The sequence below is a fragment of the Protomyctophum parallelum genome, assembly GCF_964188405.1.
Source record: "Protomyctophum parallelum genome assembly, chromosome: 10".
NCBI classification, from domain to species: domain Eukaryota; kingdom Metazoa; phylum Chordata; class Actinopteri; order Myctophiformes; family Myctophidae; genus Protomyctophum; species Protomyctophum parallelum.
The window spans coordinates 23,711,467-23,730,526 of NC_139704.1; the positions used below are offsets into that span (position 1 = coordinate 23,711,467).

The window sequence follows — 19,060 nt, forward strand, 5'->3', positions numbered from 1 at the left end:
CAAAGCTCAATAATGTCCATGCATGCTCTGTTTAAGGCCCAACGTCACAAATTGCCATGCATGGAGTGAACCCATCAGAGTATGAGCCACGTGACCACGACATTTCTTATAGGGCCTAGAATAGATACAGAGTTGGCCACTCGGCCAGCCTTCCTGGGTCTCGGCCAGCCCTCCTGGGTCTCGGCCAGCCCTCCTGGGTCTCGGGGGCTTGGTTGGTGTAGCGTATACCGTACCTCGATAGCAGTGAGCTGCACCACGGGTCTGATGCCCTGAGGAACCATGAACAGATTCTCTCTCCGCCTGGGAGGCACCAGGGGCAGGTCTCCTTCTGTCACCTGCAGGTGCAAAGCAGCAGGAAGTTAGCGCATTTCCCCCAAGTATTAAGATTCACAATTCTCTAAATTTTCAGACTGAAACGGAAGCTTCAGCTCAGTTACGGTTTCATACTGTAGAAAAATAAATCCAGAGTGACTTACAACTAAGTGCAAAATCACAAACAGCATCGTAAGCATGATCTATAGTTAATTAACAAGGTCAGTGTCGAGAGAACAACATAGAAGCTCCTAAGGAGCTTGGATGCAACGTAAGCAAATGCACATCTAAATCACATTATTAACATTTGTGACAGAAAACTAAACAAGAGAACAAGTAACCAACATACAGGTATATTTGCAAAGTAGCATCAAGAAGGAATACAAGCGGGAGTGAAGCGAAGTGCGCTAGGGGATGAGGTACCTTGTCCTTTAGCAGGAGCTCAGCGGCCACGAGCATCTCCCCAGCACCGCGACCTTTCCTGGTGACGGGGAACCACAGCAGCTTGGGTTTGACGGCCACACTGGGGTTCAGCTTCACAACAGGAGGGCAGATGCAGCAACCCATTGGCTCATCTTTACCCTAGACAAGAAAAGATGAGACAAAATAAAACCCATGGAGCTCAAGTTTCAAGTTATTGTAATTTGTTACGTCTTGTTTACAGGTCCTTGGGAGTTACATTTATTTTAGTCGGCTCCTCAGGCATTAGCAGCTTTAGTAATAATAGTAATAATAAAAATAATAAAAAACTAAACTAACACAAATGTAGGGGTGGTAGCTATATTTCCAAAGCTGATTTTCCTCTGACAAGCTTGTGCAATGTGCAGTGGACAAAGGCCTTTACCCTTTAGCAGCTTTCCATTTGAAAACATCTTCAACAGTCCCTGGTTTCGGGACTGTCTCCAACAGTAGACAGTAATTCACAAAAAATAATTCACTTTGCGAAAGAGGAATTCACACAAAGTGGAATGTCATTGCTGACAGTAACAGGAAACAACATTTCATACTGTATACTATACTGCAGTAGTTCGCTGATAAAACTGGAAGCATTAAAGTGTTTGAGGTGGCACATTACCACTTGATCTTGGTCGAACAACTCCAGCACCACGTTGGGAGGGTTGTGGGCGATGGCCTGTGGGTCTCCGTAGATCTGAACGTCCTCGAAGATCAGCGTCTGGTCCCAGGTGGGGTTCAGGGTAGCTTTGGCGATCTCGGTGGTCTTACTGACGTGCAGGAATGACACATGGGCGTAGGGATCTGCATAGGGGAACAGACAGACCAGCGTAATATGGTTATCATACGTGTTTTTAGACAGCACATTTTGATTTTAGTTTTAGTCAAAGTCTGTGGAATAGTGTTTTAGTCACATTTTAGTCATCTGGAATGTTTTAGTGTTAGTCTAGTTTTAGTCGACTAAATAGCATACCATTTTACTCGATCTACAGTTGATTTAGTCGACTGAAATGTATTTTGGCGAGCCTTGATGCCGTCGTAATGGCTGATATTACACTTGCTGAAAATAGCTGATTTACAAGCTCACAACGTGTCGCGCTGCAACATGTTGTGAGCTTGTAGATCTGCTATTTCCGGCATGCAACTAAGTGTACTAGTCCCTTCCTAACATTTTAGTCTAGTTTTTATTTGTTGACTAAATTGTCAATATATTTAGTCTCATTTTTAGTCATCATAGCTTAGTTTTCATTTTCAAATTTCCATTTAGTTTTCACCAGTGGAAAAAGGTAGTCGACGAACATTTTGTGTCTTAGTTTTAGTCGACAAAATCACCACTGATACGTGTGACCGGCAGGATGAATGTGAGAAAAAGCCTTGCTTCATATTGCTTCAACAAACTGATCGTTTACGTTGCTTTATTTTTTTTACCTGAGAAACTGTCCTTGTCCATGGCACAGAGGTTCCTGCCCTGGTACACGTACACCCTCAGATGATACATATACGATCCTGAAAGGGAGATGATGTGTATTATTAAAACATTAAAACTAGAAAAAGTGCCCCTCGGGGTACAGGTCTCCACCAGGGCAGGTCAGGTTGTGGCCTCCTGGTGGCGCTATAATAGGCCAATGTGAAAAGGGTGACATTTCTTCTTACGTACATGGCAATTGGATGATTTGAGGCATTTTGTTCCAAAAATATGTTTTGCAAAAATCCACCTGTTGGTGGCGCTATAACAGGCCAATGTGAAAAGGGTGGGATATATTCCTCAGCCTAGTACGAAAGTCTGTGAAAGATTTCACGTAAATTATTTGAGGCTTTTTGTTCAAAACGGGCCAATCCTGCAAACTTTGAAAGACAATGTTAGCCAATTAGGATGGAATCTGAAATATCGGACAGATCCATCTTGAACACATGACTATAGAGATAGTGTGTATTTGTGTAATGATTTGCGGGACAGAATCTGGGGGAGTAATATCCAAAAATGTGTTTTTCAAAAGTCGGTCTCCTGGTGGCGCTATAACAGGCCGTTCTGGAAAATTTGGGGCAGAGGTTCATCGTTGGCAACCAGGGAGTGTGTGTGCAAAACATACTCTGATTGATTGATTGATTGATTGACTGATTGATTGAATACTTTATTGGCAGAAATGTAAACAGTACAGAATACAGGTCCTGGGTGTTCAATACATAATCATGACAGTGACAATTTGCCAGTGATTTGCATTTTTTGATGGAGGGAGTCAAAGCATTCCACACTTGGGTGGCAGTGCTGTAGAAGGAGAATCTACCCATGTTTGTTTTGAAAGTGGGTGGTAAGAGATCGTTGTTCTCTGCCTCCCAAAATCATGTTGTTGCCTTCCATCTTCCTTCTGTTTTGTGTATCATGTGTAATTGTGTATATGTCATGTCTCGGGTATTATATTTGTGTTTGAAATGTGTTATAAAATACATAATAAAAAAGAAGACTTGATACAGGGGCTAATTAGCAAAAATGTATTGTATCTTAATTTAGGGTCAGCCTTCCTGGAAGGAAGTGGAGCGAGGCCGCAGTCTTGTTTAATCAGTGCCAGCCAAATGGAACTGGCGAGAATACTTACGTTCAAAGTGGCAGGAAACCGTGGGTGTGTTGGCACCGAACAGCTTGGCTGCATCTTTTTTACTGGTCTTCTCGTCAACATCAACCCCCTTCGAGCACAAAAATAGAGCGACACTTTAATGAAGCACTTTCCATCAGCCATGATCAAAATCACACAAAGTAGAAAATCACTCAGGACAGGACATGGCTCCGTCTCCTAATGTAATGTGTGTGAGCACAACAGAAGGGCCCTTCCTGGTATAAGACTAAGAGGTATATACTTGATAACCTCCTTTTTCCCCTCGACACCCGACCTTTGCTAAGAATAGACAATTTACTGTACAAGCTCACAGTGCGTTCTCTCTAGGTCGTCCTCAGACGAGCCCTCCATCGTTGCTTCCAGTCATAATAATAATAATAATGCATTGCATTTGTATAGTGCTTTTATAGTCATCCCGGTTCTCCATACATCTGGCCAGCTCGTGGCTCCCTCCCTACCCACATGACGGCCTGTCCTACAGCCGACCGACTCAGTACTGTAGGACGGGCTCCCTACTCACATGACGGCCCGTCCTACAGAATCAATATTTGTGACCAGATTTGACTGAGAGCCTGCCATCGCGCAAATTCCAGCTTTTCATTTTTTTATTCAAAATTAGTTAATAGCACAGGCAGACTCTTCACATACTAGAGCATGTCTGAAATAAGTGTCAGAGCTGAAATAGACATGTAAATATGAAATATGATGTAGCTAGGTGTAATGTTAGAGACCACAGAAGTGAACCTTTCAAGCCTGTTTTCTCAACTCGCTGTTTCTCTGCAAGACATTACTCTATAAGCCATATCTCCAAAACTGGTGGGTCAAACTGAACAACCAATATGTCAATTTGAAGCTATGATTCCCTGCTTTCATATGACATTAAAACATTTGGTCACATTTGCGTACAATACTGCACACCACAGCAGCTAATACCCACCAGCGCCCCCTCCAGCCTGAAGATGGCAGACGCTCCCATGCAGTCCGACGGCTCCATCTTTCTACGCCAGCGCCGGCGGCGGAACGTGTCCGACGAGCGCTCCTTCCTGTGGAACTTCCAGCCAATCAGAGAAGAGTACTCCCAGCCTTCGCCTGGATCCCGCCTCTGGAGAAGGGGAGGAAAACAATAGGAGAATGACAAGGCTGTACTCAATGCAGTGTTGTTTTCGTCGACTAAAACTAAGACGAAAAATGTTCGTCGACTACCTTTTTCCACTGACGAAAACTAAATGGAAACTAAATAAAAACTAAGCTATGATAACTAAAACTAAGACTAAATATACTGACAATTTCGTCAAAACATTTTAGTCGACTAAACCAACTGTAGATTTAGTCGACTAAAATCTTATGATATTTAGTCCACTAAAACTAGACTAACACTAAAACATTCCAGGTGACTGACTACAATGTGACTAAAACTAAATGAAAGCTATTCAAAAGACTGACTAAAACAAAGCTTTGCTGCCAAAAACAACACTGACTCAATGTCTACGGCGCTCTGCCTATTATTATTATTATTATATCTATTCGTCACCTCGATAACAACTGTGGAGTCAGACGTCTTCCTCCTCGGTCTTACGAGTCTCTTCCTACGGTGGACGTGGTACATCTTCTCCGCTGCCACCCAGGATTTGGGTTTATCGTCGGGGGGAATGGTGACTCCGTACTCCCAGCCTGGTGGCAGGAAATACACATGATGGGGGATCAATTAACTTTATCAGCAATATCTTAGGTTCATCTTATGTTTGCATGCACATATACGTACTGCGCATAATGCAAAACATAAGAATAATATATGTTTGACTGAGGGACTGCCATTGTATTTTTTGGAACTTTCGTTATTTCATGTCCTATGAAAGCAGGGAATCATAGCTTCAAATTGACATATTGGTTGTTCAGTTTGACCCACCAATTTTGGAGATATGGCTTGAAGAGTAATGTCTTGTAGAAAACAGCGAGTTGAGAAAACAGGCTTGAAAGGTTCACTTCTGTGGTCTCTAACATTACACCTAGCTACATGTTTAAGCATTTATTTCATATTTACATGTTGATTTCAGCTGACACTTATTTCAGACATGCTCTAGTACGTATGTGAAGAGTCTGCCTGTGCTATTAACTCATTTTGGATAAAAATGCGGGATGGCAGGCTCTCAGTCAAATCTGGCCACATACTGTATGTGTCTTAATGTGTGGTACACACATAGGAATACATTGTACATATAATATGAATATATATCATATTTCCTATCGTACCTCTCTCATCTACAGCCCTGTTGCTGTCAAAGCTCCACTCGTCCTCCCAACTCCATCCTGAGGGACATTCAAACTCTGTTGGGCTCCGGGCCTTTTCTCCGTTCTGCGCAAAATAGAAATGTAATGAATTGTTATTAAAATACATGGGCATCTTGCACTTTTGGACAATAACGTGATCTACTAATCTACTATGTAAAGTTTGAGTTGTATGTCATGTCACATGTGGGCAGGCGGGACATGCCTAAAGCCCACTCAGTGGAGTGCATATCTCTGCCAGGCCAGGATGCCTACCCAGGGCAGTGGAAGTCGTCCGTGGCAGCTGTCAGCGCCTCGAGGAAGCAGGGGGGATAACGCATAGTACGGTTGAACTTTTCACATTCGTGGCACCGCTCTGTGTTCAGAAGTGAAAGTGCTTTTGGAAGTGTACTCTACAGCGGCCCCTCAACATAATGATTCATTTTGTGTTCATGATATATGGCCACGGCAAAAAACCTGTCTGGCTGTCTGAGATAATTAAATGAAACACATTTAATGTATTGACACAACAAGAATAACGAAAGAAAACACCTGCTTTGAGTAAATAACGTAATAAGGGAGGGGGGATCAGATGACATGGGGGAAAAAAGCTAGTTAGCTTTTGTCTATTTCTTTACAGAAGCATCATGGAAGTGGTGGCGGTTGTGCGTGCATGTGTGTGTTTATACAGTACACTGAGTACAGTACAGTACAGTACTGATCAAACATCTCACCACATCAGTGTAGGGCTCTGCTGCAGGCTTCCACTCCCTGGCAGAGAAACGAGTGTGTGCGTGTGTGCGTGCATGCGTGTCTCACAGTGGTATAAAGTACTTTTACTTAAGTACTGTACTTACGTACAATTTTGAGGTATTTGTACTTTACTTGAGTATTTCCAACTTCCAGTGCTTTTACTTCTACTCCATTACATCTCAGAGACAGAATTTGTACTTCACTACAATCATTTGAAAACTTTAGTTACTAGTTACTTTTGGTGATTTTAATTTTGATAAGAAAACATACATTAACCACTTCAACCCTATACATTTTGGCCATTTGAAAATAGCAGATCTACAAGCTCACAGCATCACAACGCAACACATTGTGGGCTTGTGGATCTGCTATTTTCAATAGATTTTGTACACATTTTGAACTTGTGAAATGGGACATTCTGCAATATGAGTTTTACTTTTAGTACTTTAAGTACATTTTGATGCCGATACTTTTGTACTTTTACTCAAGTACATTTTCAATTCCGTACTTTTACTTGTAACGAAGTAGTTCTAAATTGCAGTATTGGTACTTTTACTTAAGTAAAACAATTGAGTACTTTTTCCACCACTGACTCACCACATCAGTGTAGGGCTCTGATGCAGTCTTCCAGTCCCCGCCAGGGAAACGCGTCTCGTTCTGGAAAACCTCGTCAGTGAACTCGGTGTGTCCTGCACACGCCTCTGTGAGCAGGCTGAATGGAGACACATACACAGCACAGGTTGTTGTCTTTATATTTGTCAGCCTATAGGGCATAATACGCACAGACTGGTTGTTAGAGGGTTCCAACAACTTGGGATGCCCAAAAAGGAGGCAAAAAGGCTGGAAAAGTATTGTGGTGTCTATTTTCTCTGCTATAATTGGCAGCCGTCATATGGTGGAGATGTTACTTTGTTTTGGTGGTGGGGAGGGGGGGTCGCGAGACATGGCCAAAGCATTTCCGGGGGTCCCGAGCCAAAAACGTTGAGAACCCCTGCCATAGAGTACTAAGTGACATGCCTATTGTACCTTGAAAGCACATGCCATGAGTTACACTTACATTTGTAAGTGTAACTCCAATGCATCTATAATAATTTGTGTCTCCTTTGTGTGGACATCTCCTTTGTGTGGACATAAATGTGTGTGTGTGTGCGTGCGTGCGTGTGTGTGTGTGTGTGTGTGTGTGTGTGTGCGTGCGTGCGCGTTTGCGGCTGTGCGCGCGTGTGTGACTCACAGGGCAGCTATGTGCTCAGGAAGATGAGGCTTTTATTGCCTTATTATTTACACATGGGGCCGCCGCGAAAGAATGTAAACATGTCCCAAAAGGGAGGCTGAAGAAGGCCAGCCAGGGAACGAGGGCTCGTTCACCCACTGTACTTGGGGAATGCCAAAATGCTTATTCATTTCCTCTGATTGTGCTTCTGATATGGCTGGCTGGCTGTGGCTGCTGCATGGAAAAACACAATGATTGATGACCGATTGAGCACGTCTGTGAATGTGAACACCGTGACCCAGCGTTCTATACGCTGAACGACACGCTGATAACAGGATGCGTGGACTTCAAGCTCTAGAAGCCCTAAAGCACGTACAGCTGTGTGTGTGTGTGCGTGTGTGCGCGTGTGCGTGGGTGCGTGTGTGTGTGTGTGTGTGTGTGCGTTCGCGTTCGTGCGTGCATGCGCTTACCTTCTCTCAGGGTCAACAAACCAGTCTCCCTCCCATTCCCATTCTCGCGGAGGCATGAAGCGCTCCCGTTTCAGTTTCACCTTCCCCTTCACGTCTGAGAACTTATGGCGGTTCACCAGACCTGTGGTTCCCCACTTCCCAAGCACACATGCCTGGTTCTCATACTAGAGAGAGAGAGAGAGAGAGAGAGAGAGAGAGAGAGAGACACACACACACACACACACACACACACACACACACAGAAGGATGCTCGTGGATTGCTTTCAATAAAATGTATAGTTACACAATCTATGACTTTGAAACTCAAAAACAACAGTGTTGTATACTGTAGATACCATTTCAGCGAAAACACTGAAGGCTCCTTCGGAGAAGCTGTTGAACTTCTTCTCGTGAGCAGAGAGGCCCAGCCACATGTTGACACGAAGCTGGACAGGGATCTTCAAACCTTTGTTCTTGTCCATGGGGTACTAACAAACAACAAAATGTATTATTATTATTATTTTATTTTTTAACAGTAAAACCCACTGTAAGGTTTGAAGAGAGCCGCTTGTTTCAGTAGATTGGACTGGCACCTGCATGAAGATGGTCTGGGTCTTTCCACAGTACTTCCCACAGGCCTGCTCGTTGAAGGTGGAGTACAGGATGCGGTGGGCCGGTACCCGGGCGTACGCCACCCGTCTCTCTCCTCTCAACATCCATATGATGATATCTGGCATGCTGTTCTGAGGCTGAAGGAGAGAGAGAGAGAGAAGGAGAGAGAGAGAGAGAGGGATACACATATGAATGTTAAGGAGGAGGCAAGATGGTCGTGTGTGTGTGTGTGTGTGTGTGTGTGTGTGTGTGTGTGTGTGTCCTTTTGTCTGTCAAGGGCTAAGGAAGTATCTCCTCGACACTATCATTATTCTTTCAAATGTTCGATATTTTTCAAACATTTACATTTTACAATAGAGCGTACCGGTATGCGCATGACGTCATCATCATACCCGGAAGTTATGCGGGAACGCCTACTGAGTGGCAAAAAAACTACTTTCTGGCCTTGACAGCCCATACATCAAAGTCCTACATAATTGCATAAAACAATGTTACATGTTACGTCAAACTCAATTTGCCACTCACTTCATGCATGCACATACCCTCTATTGTGATATTTTGTTTGTTACTAGCATCTCATCTCAGCATCCTAATTGTTTCCCAATAGCTTGCTAGCTTGGCTTCATACAGTATAGAGTCATCATCATGGATGGTTTCAATCCTGACCTCCTCTGCCAGCTGCTTCAGTTTGTCCAGCCAGTCTTCGATGTCGCCGACGGTGGCTTTAACGTCAACAGCCTCCTCTCTTATGCGTCCGGCCATCTGCCTCATGCTGGCCGCCGCACAGTCACGCAACTTCTTTATCTGCAAGTCCAGTGCAGTCAGGTTCTGGCAGCCTTCCAGCTCCGGAAGCTGGAAACTATCAGGGGCGCTTGTTAATCAAAGCTAATTCGGAATAACTCACTTGGAAACAAAGCACAATTCCATCAAAGACAGTTAGTTACACAAGTTGTAGCCCTAGAAAGTTCACTGTGATTTCAGCTGACAAATTTGATGTCCAGTGTTTTATTTTTGGTTTTTGATTGATTGATTAAATGATTTATTGATTGATTGAATACTTTATTAAAGATGGAGTGCTGTGATTTTTGTATTTTTTCCAGTTTTTCATGTGTTTATGAGGTATCTTCATTAGACCCCTTGTGGTTGTTATGTGAAATGATGTCTTCCCTTTGTACTGTATTTAAGGTTTCTTCCTGGAGGCTGAAACCTTGACACTGACAGTCAAACGTGCCAATGAAAAAAACTGTTATATAGTGACATCACACTATCATCCCCTCCCCTAACCCCTCCCCCTTTATAACACAACAACAGCTGTGGGTGTGGCTTCATTTAAAAATGTCATTTTAACAAATACTGTAATACTGTAAAAATACTGTACATACAGATACAGTAGCCTACATGTGACACAGACCTGATATATGGTCTGACGTCAGTCTTACCTGCTAAGATCCTCGATCAAGTGGTTGATGAGTTTCAGCCAAATCTCTGCCAGACGGTTCTCGGGCATCTTAGCCAAGATGGCTGTTTTTAAAGAGGTGAGGTGGGACTCCTGCGAGGAAAATGTACAAACAAATGTATGTAAATGTATAGAACAAGTAACAGCCACAGAATCTGAACACTCACTCTACCAGGGTGACTATAGTTCTCACCAGTCTCTCTGCGATGAAGAGGAGGACGTTGACTGAATCCAGACGGTGGCTGATGTCTTCCCAGAAGGAGGTGAGGATCACCACAGGCTTAGTGTCAGCCCAGGGAAGGTAGTAGTACTGATTACCTGTTGGAGGGAAGGTAGTAGTACTGATTACATGTTGGAGGGAAGGTAGTAGTACATAAAAGCCCTAGATGCCACCTCCACTGGCTGCTTTCCACATAAAAGGAGGAGCAGCGGTTCTCTCCCGGATGACTGAGCTTCTTGCTCCATCTCTAACGAAGATGCCACCCACCCTCCTGAGAAAACTCATTTGGCCGCTTTCATCCACCAAGTTACAGTAGATCGAGAGCTTTGCCTTCTGACTCAGCTCTCTTTTCAGTGCCAATTATTTTTGATTATATACATACTTTTATGGTATAAGTTTTGTGCAGACATTTATTTTAGAATCCGATGGTTCCATTATACTGTACAGTAGGTGACAGGAGGAAACCAACCAAATTGATTTTTAAATGGTTCTTACCGTCAAACACAGCATAGCTGTACTGGGTGGTGGATGCCAGGGGCTTGCAGGTGGAGTCCAATTTGTTGCCATAGTTACCGATGCTGACCTCAAACTGGATTGGTTCACCTGGCTCCTGAAGCATGCAGGCACTGTGGAACACGGCGGACAGGGAGAACTTCCTCCTCCGCTGGAACTTCTGCTCTCCGGCAAGAGGGTCATGGTGTCAGTAATGATAATGATGAATGATTTCAAAACAATGGTCTAAACTTCTAAAGTGCTGCACAGAGCAAGGTTAAAAACACCAGATAACACATCATATCAAAAACTGTTAAAAAGACAACAAACAAATAGCATCATTTAAGTATGTACAATCACCTTAAGAACACATTAGGAAAAACACTTGGTGTATAGAGGTACAGTAGGTCTTCAACTGTGATTTAAACACAGGCACGGAGGGCGCTAACCTTAGCGGTACCGGCAGTGCATTCCACAACCTAGGTGCCCGGGCGGCAAAGGCCCGATCACCCTGAGTAACTTTGTCAATTTGTCATAGGGACCACAAGGAGGGCCTTCTCTGAAGATTTAAGGATGCGTTCAGATTTTGGAAGGGAGAGCATTTCAAAGATATTAGTAGGGGCCAGTCCAGGAGTAGATCAATGGATGAATGGTGTAGTAATGAATTCACGTAAACAACACCATCTATATCCCGTCTATGAGACACTGCATAAAGGCCAATGCAACTATAGCCGCAACACCTTTCAACAAAACCCCCATGGCAGTTGCAAGGAGTTGCATTGGTGTGGTTGACCTTAAAACTGTTTTGTTGCAAGGAGTTTGGGCTCCTTGGGCTTTAGAGAGAGGCGACTAATTGACATTATAAATAATATAAGGTCTAGTTGGACTAATGTCAGTACCTGAGCCACCAGGATGTCGTCACTGGAGATATCATCCACATTCTTCTCAGGTTTTCCTTCCAGCTGAGTGGATAATTCAATGAGGACCCTGCCTCTATAGGCCACCCCTTCACCCTGGAATAAAAAACACAAACAAACACGGCTTCGTTTGAGATGACACACCAATTATAGTGGTGACGCCAACATTGAGAAGCCATTTGGAGACCTGTTTGCTGTTAGCCTAGCGGGGTTTATGTTCAGAATCAGAATCTGCTTTATTGTCACATCACAGGTTTACAGAAGTAAAAAAGTACATAGTTCCCGTCGTATTGATATTTCCATAGGAAAAAAAAGAAAGGGAAGAGGAAAGTTGGGGAGATCAAAGTAAAACAAAAAGTAATTATCTACATATTTACACATGCTACTTGATAATCTGCTATAAGATATAAAGTGTGTGAGCAATGAGCATAGCAGCAGATGATATATTAGTTAATTAGTTAAGGTGCTAGAAAACACATAAAAAGTCAGTGCGTTGTCAGTGGAGTCAGGTAGACTGACATTGGTTCAAATGTGTGTGTCCAATTTGTAATTAAATCCTAAATGTGACGCAAGCTTGTATGCATTGGATTAATGTGTAGAGTGGAGAGCGACCAGACGTGTCTGTGACAATTTAACCTGACACATGGATTAAAGCTAAATAAAATCTTACGACTGAAAAGGCCAAATCCTAAAATGCGATGCCAGTTGACGAAATTGCAGATTGATACAAAAGCCATACCAGCTCTCTGATAAAAAAGGTTTCGTATTTTTAAAACAAAACGCCAGGCACCAGAGAGTTAACCTTTTCTTTTATTCTGGCCGATTGAACATGCATTCTATTGCTAATTTAGCCACTTCAATATACTCTTTAATCTTAAAACAACAAATAACCAAAAATAGGCTATTTACCGTACGAGCTGCGACGTGTTGTAAGCTCGTTAGATGGCCTATTGTCGGTATGCTGACAATGTGTGGACTCACCGTGCCCATGTTGAGGTCGTCGTACGGGTCAGGAAGGCCAGTGAACTCTCTGGTACTCCCATAGAAGTTCACATAGCAAGGCCCAAAGGCTGGCAGGAAGCCAACTTCAGACTCTGACGTGCTGACTGGAACACAATGCAAGTTACACTTATATTATTATGAGATGCATCATGCATTTTATAAATAAGTACTGTACTTGTAGAATTTCCATTTTTCTGTACTTTTACTCCTCTACATCTCAGAAGCTAATTTCATACTTTTACTCCAATTACTCCAATTATTTGATAACTTTATTTACTAATACTTTGTAGATTTAGATTATTATTCCAAAATATTTACAGTAATTTTGTACTTTGTGATCTACAAGCTTGTAGATCTGCTATTTTCACTCAATGTACACACAATGCATAGCTATTGTGAGCTTGTAGATCTGCTATTTTCCAAAAATTACACGTGTAACACCCGGGATTCGAACGCGGGTCTCCCGTGTGAAGGTCCAACATCTTAACCACTAGACCAAATGGGCCAGGGGAGATATTTGACTTTTGAGGCCATTAGGCAGAGGCTCTGAGCCACTCTGCTACACTCACCCCCCTTTTGACCTCCTCCCACGGGGAAACCCGAGCCGGGTCACGGTACCAATGTAACTAATGCCCGGGATTTGAACTCGGGTCTCCCACGTGAGGTTAAGATATTGGACTTTCACGCGGGAGACCAGAGTTCGAATCCCAGGCGTTACACGTGCAAAGGGTCTGCTTACAATTTGGGCATCTGGCCAATGTAATAAGTAATCAAAACAGTAAAATTCAGAGTACATTTTTACACTTACGGGACAGACTACGGGGACGTGGCAGACATGATGAGAGACAGTTAGCTGCTCTTTAGCTGTGAATAGTTAGTAGCTGAATGCATGCATGTTTCAAACATGTCTCTAAAACAATGGCAGCATGCAAACATGCAAATCATCGCTTACGTTCAGCGGACAATGCGCTTTCACTGTCAGCAGGCGCGTCTGTTTCAAACATAAAGAAGGCACATACAAAATTAGTTTGAAAGGTTAATTACATGATACAAGATGTGATTATGCAACATCAAGAATTGCAACTTAAATAACGGCGATTTGATATAATCTATACTCAAGATAAAAACAGAAACAAAACAAACAGACATGCAAAGACGACCTAGGTTGTGAGGTGCAAGTAGTTGCATGTTGCAAGGAGTTGCAACATGCATCATCATCATCATCATCAGTATACTCACTGTCTGAACTTAATGTGGGACTCCTATCCTTTCTAACTTTACCAAATGTAATTAATTAAGCTGTCCTTTCTAGGTTGGCCATCTAGGCAAGGCAAGGCAAGTGTATCTCTATAGCACATTTCAACAACAAGGCAAATAATGTACAGCACTTTACATAAATCATTAAGCAAGCATCTAGTGACGATAAACAGACAAACATTCTGCCATTACCTTCAACCTCACCCCCAGACGATGCTATTTGGTTCAGATTCAAAAAGGCGGTACCGATGGTATCATTCTTGTTCAGACGATCCCTGAAAGTAGCGAAAAGAATTATGGTAATCTGGGTTTGTCACAGGTTTGTTAGCTGTGATGCCATCCTTATCCACTCACTGTATGAACGTTTCTGGAGCTTACCAGTCATAAACGGTCAGTTTGATACGCTCACACATCGAGGGGAACTGTACAACACACAGGAGGAGAGTTGAGGTTCATTTTTACTCCATCCTATGACAGTTGCCTAAAGTTTTTGCCTAAAGTAACTGATGTTCAGCAAGCAACACTGCTTTAAAGTAGTATTAGTAGCTTTAAGAGTATTGCTCAAAGCCAAACAAAGTTGTACAGTACATCATAATATTCATCTTCCATACCTTGACCTGGAGGTTGATCAATTGGTTCCACTCTGGATTTGCGTTTTTCTCTATAATCTTGGTGCGCAGCTAAAACAGATTCAAACCAACATTTTGAATCCAACATTCATTCTCTGGCGTGAGAGAACATGTTAACATATAAACAGTGTCTGTCTGTGTACAGTACTTGAACACGCTGAAAAATACCTTTTTGCCAGCAAAACTGATTTCCAGAAATGGATCCACCAAGTTTTTCTTGTCTCCTTCGCCTCCAAAAACATTTTTGACCGTCTGGATAAAGGCATCATCCACTACAATACAAGAACATTTTTTATTGAGAAGCTTGATATTTTCCTGAAAGTGATTTCCCAGGTGTGTGGTCAAATCAGACATGGTTTACTTTGGGGCATATCTTCAGCGCGGTAGACTTTGAGGTTCAGTGTGACCCATCGTAAGGTGACGCCAGCCGGTACCAGCAGGTTGCTCTCTATGTCGTCCTGTTCATCCGTACCGTCCCTCCTCTGAGTCCTCTCAACCTGCACGGACAACAAGACACAATGACACAAGGTTTAAAATGCTTTGGATAAATGGCGCTATGTAAATGCACCATTTACACAGTGGGCCAGTGAACAGTGGGCTTTGCATGTCTGTCCTCAACAGAGATATAAGGCGACCGTGACTGAGTGAGTGAGTGAGTGAGTGAGTGAGAGGTAGCCTCGGAAACCCAGACGTTTTTATTTCCAGGGAGGAAAAAAAAAGTCTGGGTCCGAGTCCACTTCAATTCGGCATAGAGTAGCGCAAACGTCGATCACTCTCTGCTGATTTCGGATTGTCTGCATCTTTGTTAAATTGACGCACACACGCACACATGTACACACACACACTCCTCTCTCTCTCTCTGTCGCTCTAATTAATCAGTCTCATGTCACGCAGCTGTGTCTAGATTCTCCCGGCGGATCCGGCCGGGAGCTGCCTATGCCATAGAAAGCATAGGTGGACCCCAGGCTAAGTGCGAGGTGACATTCGTACATACCGGCAGTTCGTCTCCAGTTCCAACGATCATCACGCTGACCTTCAGGTAACCTCTGGCTCCGGAGCTGGAGTCGTCCACGTCGCTCAGGAGAAGCCACCTCCTCATCACAGCGTGAGCTGCCAATGGACACACAGCGCAGTGACGATGGAAAACATACTCACGTTATTTTAAATTGCATCAATATTGCAATATAGAAATAATAATAGAAATCCAAAATGCACTTGAGTAAAAGTACAAAAGTATTGGCATCAAAATATATGTATATGTATTCATTCTGCGGAATGTCTCATTTCAAGTTTTAAAACGTATTCAAAATCTTTAGAAAATAGCCAACGTGTCACATCGTGACGCATTGTGAGGTTGTACCTGCTATTTCTATCTGCTATTTTCAAATGGTCAAAATGTGTTTAAGGGCCCAGGCCGTAGCGTAACGGTCTGGGCACCGGACTGGTAATCCAGTCGCAGTGTGCCGCGGGTTCGACTCCCGGACCCGACACGGCCCTTACTGCATGTCATCCCCCCATCTCTCTCCCATTTCCTGTCAGCCTACTGTCTGTCCCTTCAAAAATCAATAAAAGGCGTAAGCCGCAAAAAAATATCTTAAAAAAAAAAAAAAAAATGTGTTTAAGGCTGAAGTGGTTAATGTATGTTTTGTAATAATAATTAAATCTACAAAGTAACTAGTAACTAGTTTTCAAATAAATCTAGTGAAATAAAAGTACAATATTTGGATTGGAGATGTAGTGGAGTAGAAGTACTCTAAATTGGAAATACTCAAGCAAAGTACATATAACTCAAAACAGTAATTAACCCATTATGGCGGGAACCCCTCTTGGTGTTTTAAGCATTATGTTATACTATAGCTATTGAAAAATCGTTAAAATGTAGTGCAAATCTTTGAATATATATTCTTTCAGAGCGAACGTTTTTAAATCGTATCTTTGCTTCTGGAAGGTCCCTGGAACAACATATTTTCAAATGGGGGTCGGCGGCCAAATACATACATTTTCACCCCCAAAAATGTATGAGAACGACATAGAAACATGGGTTTTTCAGAAAACTGTCAGGATTTAGTAGGCATTTGTAGAATCGACCTCAGGTCTAAAATGGGTTAAGTAATAGTAAATCACTCCACCACTACAAATGGCACCGCACAGTCACAGTGCAAACTGCAAACACAGAATTCTGATCAGGGGAAAAACTCAGGCAATAGTAATTATACTGAGCGTTCTATGAGCAAAGACTACTAACCAGGCTCATCGTAGATGAAGCCAACATCCACCTGGAAAAACAAAGGGAGAATGTCACGGTAAGGTTAGGTTAACAAATCTTCATTCTGTAGAGCTGAAAAGCTCCAATGCTAGAGAAGAGAGAGCACTGTCTCCTGTAGCTACATCATAAATAAGCATAATGAAAGCTTTTCTCATACTCGACCTTGAACTCCCCCATTAGACTGTCTGCTCTGAGCGAGTAGGAGTCATAGACCTGTGTTAAGAGAAACCACATTTGCTGTCAACAATACATCACACAGTGGTGGAAAAAGTACTTGCATGTGTTGCTTCGGTAAAAGCATCAATACTGCAATGTAGAACTACTCCGTTACAAATAAAGTTTGTATAGCACCTCTATTATCTTAAAAGGCAAAATGCCAGAGACATAAATCTTTAAAGACATGACATTTCACACAAACAAGGACTTACTCAGATTGAGATGGAGTGCCAAAACAATTACCAAGAATCATCTGTACTCACCCGAAAAGTGATGTACTCCTCAAACAGCTCCGAGGGGAGCATGTTCACATTGTAGAAGAATATCTGAGGAACCAAGATGTATACATAAGAAATACTGGGTATTTCTCTTAACACGTTATTTTATGTGAGAGAGAGTAAAAATGCCGTAGTTGTCATTATGTCACCAAACATCATTGGATTTACACCATATTAAGGTGATATGGACTGCGATAGAAGATGCAGACGAGAGGGATTAGAAACAAGCGAACGAAGGGAGCTCAGCTGCAGTAGTGAAGACAGAACGAAGGGAGCTCAGCTGCAGTAGTAAAGACAGAACGAAGGGAGCTCAGCTGCAGTAGTGAAGACAGAACGAAGGGAGCTCAGCTGCAGTAGTAAAGACAGAACGAAGGGAGCTCAGCTGCAGTAGTACAGACAGAATGAAGGGAGCTCAGCTGCAGTAGTACAGACAGAATGAAGGGAGCTCAGCTGCAGTAGTAAAGACAGAATGTGAAAGGAGAGGGTTAGATACAAGCAAACGAAGGGAGCTCAAGTAGTGAAGACAGAATGAAGGGAGCTCAGCTGCAGTAGTAAAGACAGAAGATGAAAGGAAGTAAAAAATGTAACAAGCTGTAATAAGGGGAAATCTTCCTGATGAAAATCTCCGCCAATCTGCATAGATTATGGAGATTTTCCAGCTCTCAGCACACAGAATGCATACACATACAACACAAAGATAATATTTTGATGAAAAGTTTCACTTTAACAAAAGGCCTCTCTTTGAGAGTAGTGCAATTTCTGAGCGTGGTGTTAAAGTAAGGTAATCGATTTATTACCTCATCAAAGAATGGATTATTCCCTCTTCTAACTCTGGTCCTGTGGGTGTGCCCACATACGTTCACCTTGACCACCGGCTTGATGTTGTTGCCGGGCAGCTGTCGACTCTCAATAACTCGAACACGGATCTGGACAAAGTCAGTGACACAGTCGTTCTGTTAGCCTAATTTACCTGTGTTTACCATAGTTCAGTTTTCGGTGAAGAGGTGACCACCGAAACGGTGGTTAGTAAAAACAGAAAGATGTGTTGTGTGAGTGGTGAGCACCGCGGCATGACGTCATGTTGTAGTGTTCGGTGGATAGGCCTTCAGTCTTGTTATTACGGTACTATGACTACCTATGACAGGCATGGTTCTGATCCACATATCTGCGTGTGTGGGTGTGTGTGTGTGGGTGTGCGTGCGTGCGTGTACGTGTGCCCACTTCTCCAGAAACCACTACACACACCATTGGTCCTCTTATCTACACTGCATTTTTCCGCTTATCAAAAACCAACCATGTGTTGAATACAATACCTGGAAATCCTGAGGTTTGTTGACCAGGGCTCTGTGCCTTTTACGGCTGAGACGGATGGCTTTTTGGCTGGAGTTCCCTGGAGCCTGTCCTGGTGGCTGAGCAGCTCCCGAAATGCCCAGCACCTGAGCCCCCCCTCCCGTATCCTCGTCCCCCTCTGCTCCCTCCTCACCTCCACCTGAGATGCAAAACCACACACACATACTGTAATCATGAACACCTTACTACTTATTACTTAAACAACCAGGAACATACAACCAGAAAACATCACTCATGGATCACACCAGCACCTTTCAGTTCTTGCAACAAGTAGTTGCAACAAGTAGTTGCAAGGAGTTGCGTGGTGAATC

At 43.0% G+C, this 19,060-nt stretch overlaps 1 protein-coding gene across 3 annotated transcripts in view; it reads right to left on the reverse strand.

The window, feature by feature from the left end:
• myofl (myoferlin like) overlaps positions 1-19,060 on the reverse strand; it is a 45,313-nt gene that overhangs the window by 15,531 nt on the left and 10,722 nt on the right. For 2 of the 3 annotated variants that reach the window (XM_083775597.1, XM_083775596.1), the window contains exons 6-35: positions 18,713-18,888; positions 18,197-18,325; positions 17,385-17,447; positions 17,068-17,118; positions 16,885-16,915; positions 15,634-15,749; positions 15,001-15,136; positions 14,808-14,911; positions 14,622-14,690; positions 14,389-14,432; positions 14,203-14,285; positions 13,706-13,744; positions 12,733-12,857; positions 11,734-11,847; positions 10,838-11,015; positions 10,316-10,440; positions 10,106-10,215; positions 9,333-9,525; positions 8,648-8,803; positions 8,411-8,542; positions 8,076-8,239; positions 6,993-7,107; positions 5,628-5,730; positions 4,909-5,048; positions 4,315-4,479; positions 3,360-3,447; positions 2,194-2,271; positions 1,388-1,569; positions 736-894; positions 234-335 (exon numbers count right to left, since the gene is read on the reverse strand). In XM_083775597.1, the coding sequence (XP_083631723.1) occupies positions 234-335; positions 736-894; positions 1,388-1,569; positions 2,194-2,271; positions 3,360-3,447; positions 4,315-4,479; positions 4,909-5,048; positions 5,628-5,730; positions 6,993-7,107; positions 8,076-8,239; positions 8,411-8,542; positions 8,648-8,803; positions 9,333-9,525; positions 10,106-10,215; positions 10,316-10,440; positions 10,838-11,015; positions 11,734-11,847; positions 12,733-12,857; positions 13,706-13,744; positions 14,203-14,285; positions 14,389-14,432; positions 14,622-14,690; positions 14,808-14,911; positions 15,001-15,136; positions 15,634-15,749; positions 16,885-16,915; positions 17,068-17,118; positions 17,385-17,447; positions 18,197-18,325; positions 18,713-18,888 (3,470 nt within the window). The remainder of the gene's footprint in view (positions 1-233; positions 336-735; positions 895-1,387; positions 1,570-2,193; positions 2,272-3,359; positions 3,448-4,314; positions 4,480-4,908; positions 5,049-5,627; positions 5,731-6,992; positions 7,108-8,075; positions 8,240-8,410; positions 8,543-8,647; positions 8,804-9,332; positions 9,526-10,105; positions 10,216-10,315; positions 10,441-10,837; positions 11,016-11,733; positions 11,848-12,732; positions 12,858-13,705; positions 13,745-14,202; positions 14,286-14,388; positions 14,433-14,621; positions 14,691-14,807; positions 14,912-15,000; positions 15,137-15,633; positions 15,750-16,884; positions 16,916-17,067; positions 17,119-17,384; positions 17,448-18,196; positions 18,326-18,712; positions 18,889-19,060) is intronic. The other variant, XM_083775598.1, reaches the window with a different exon arrangement.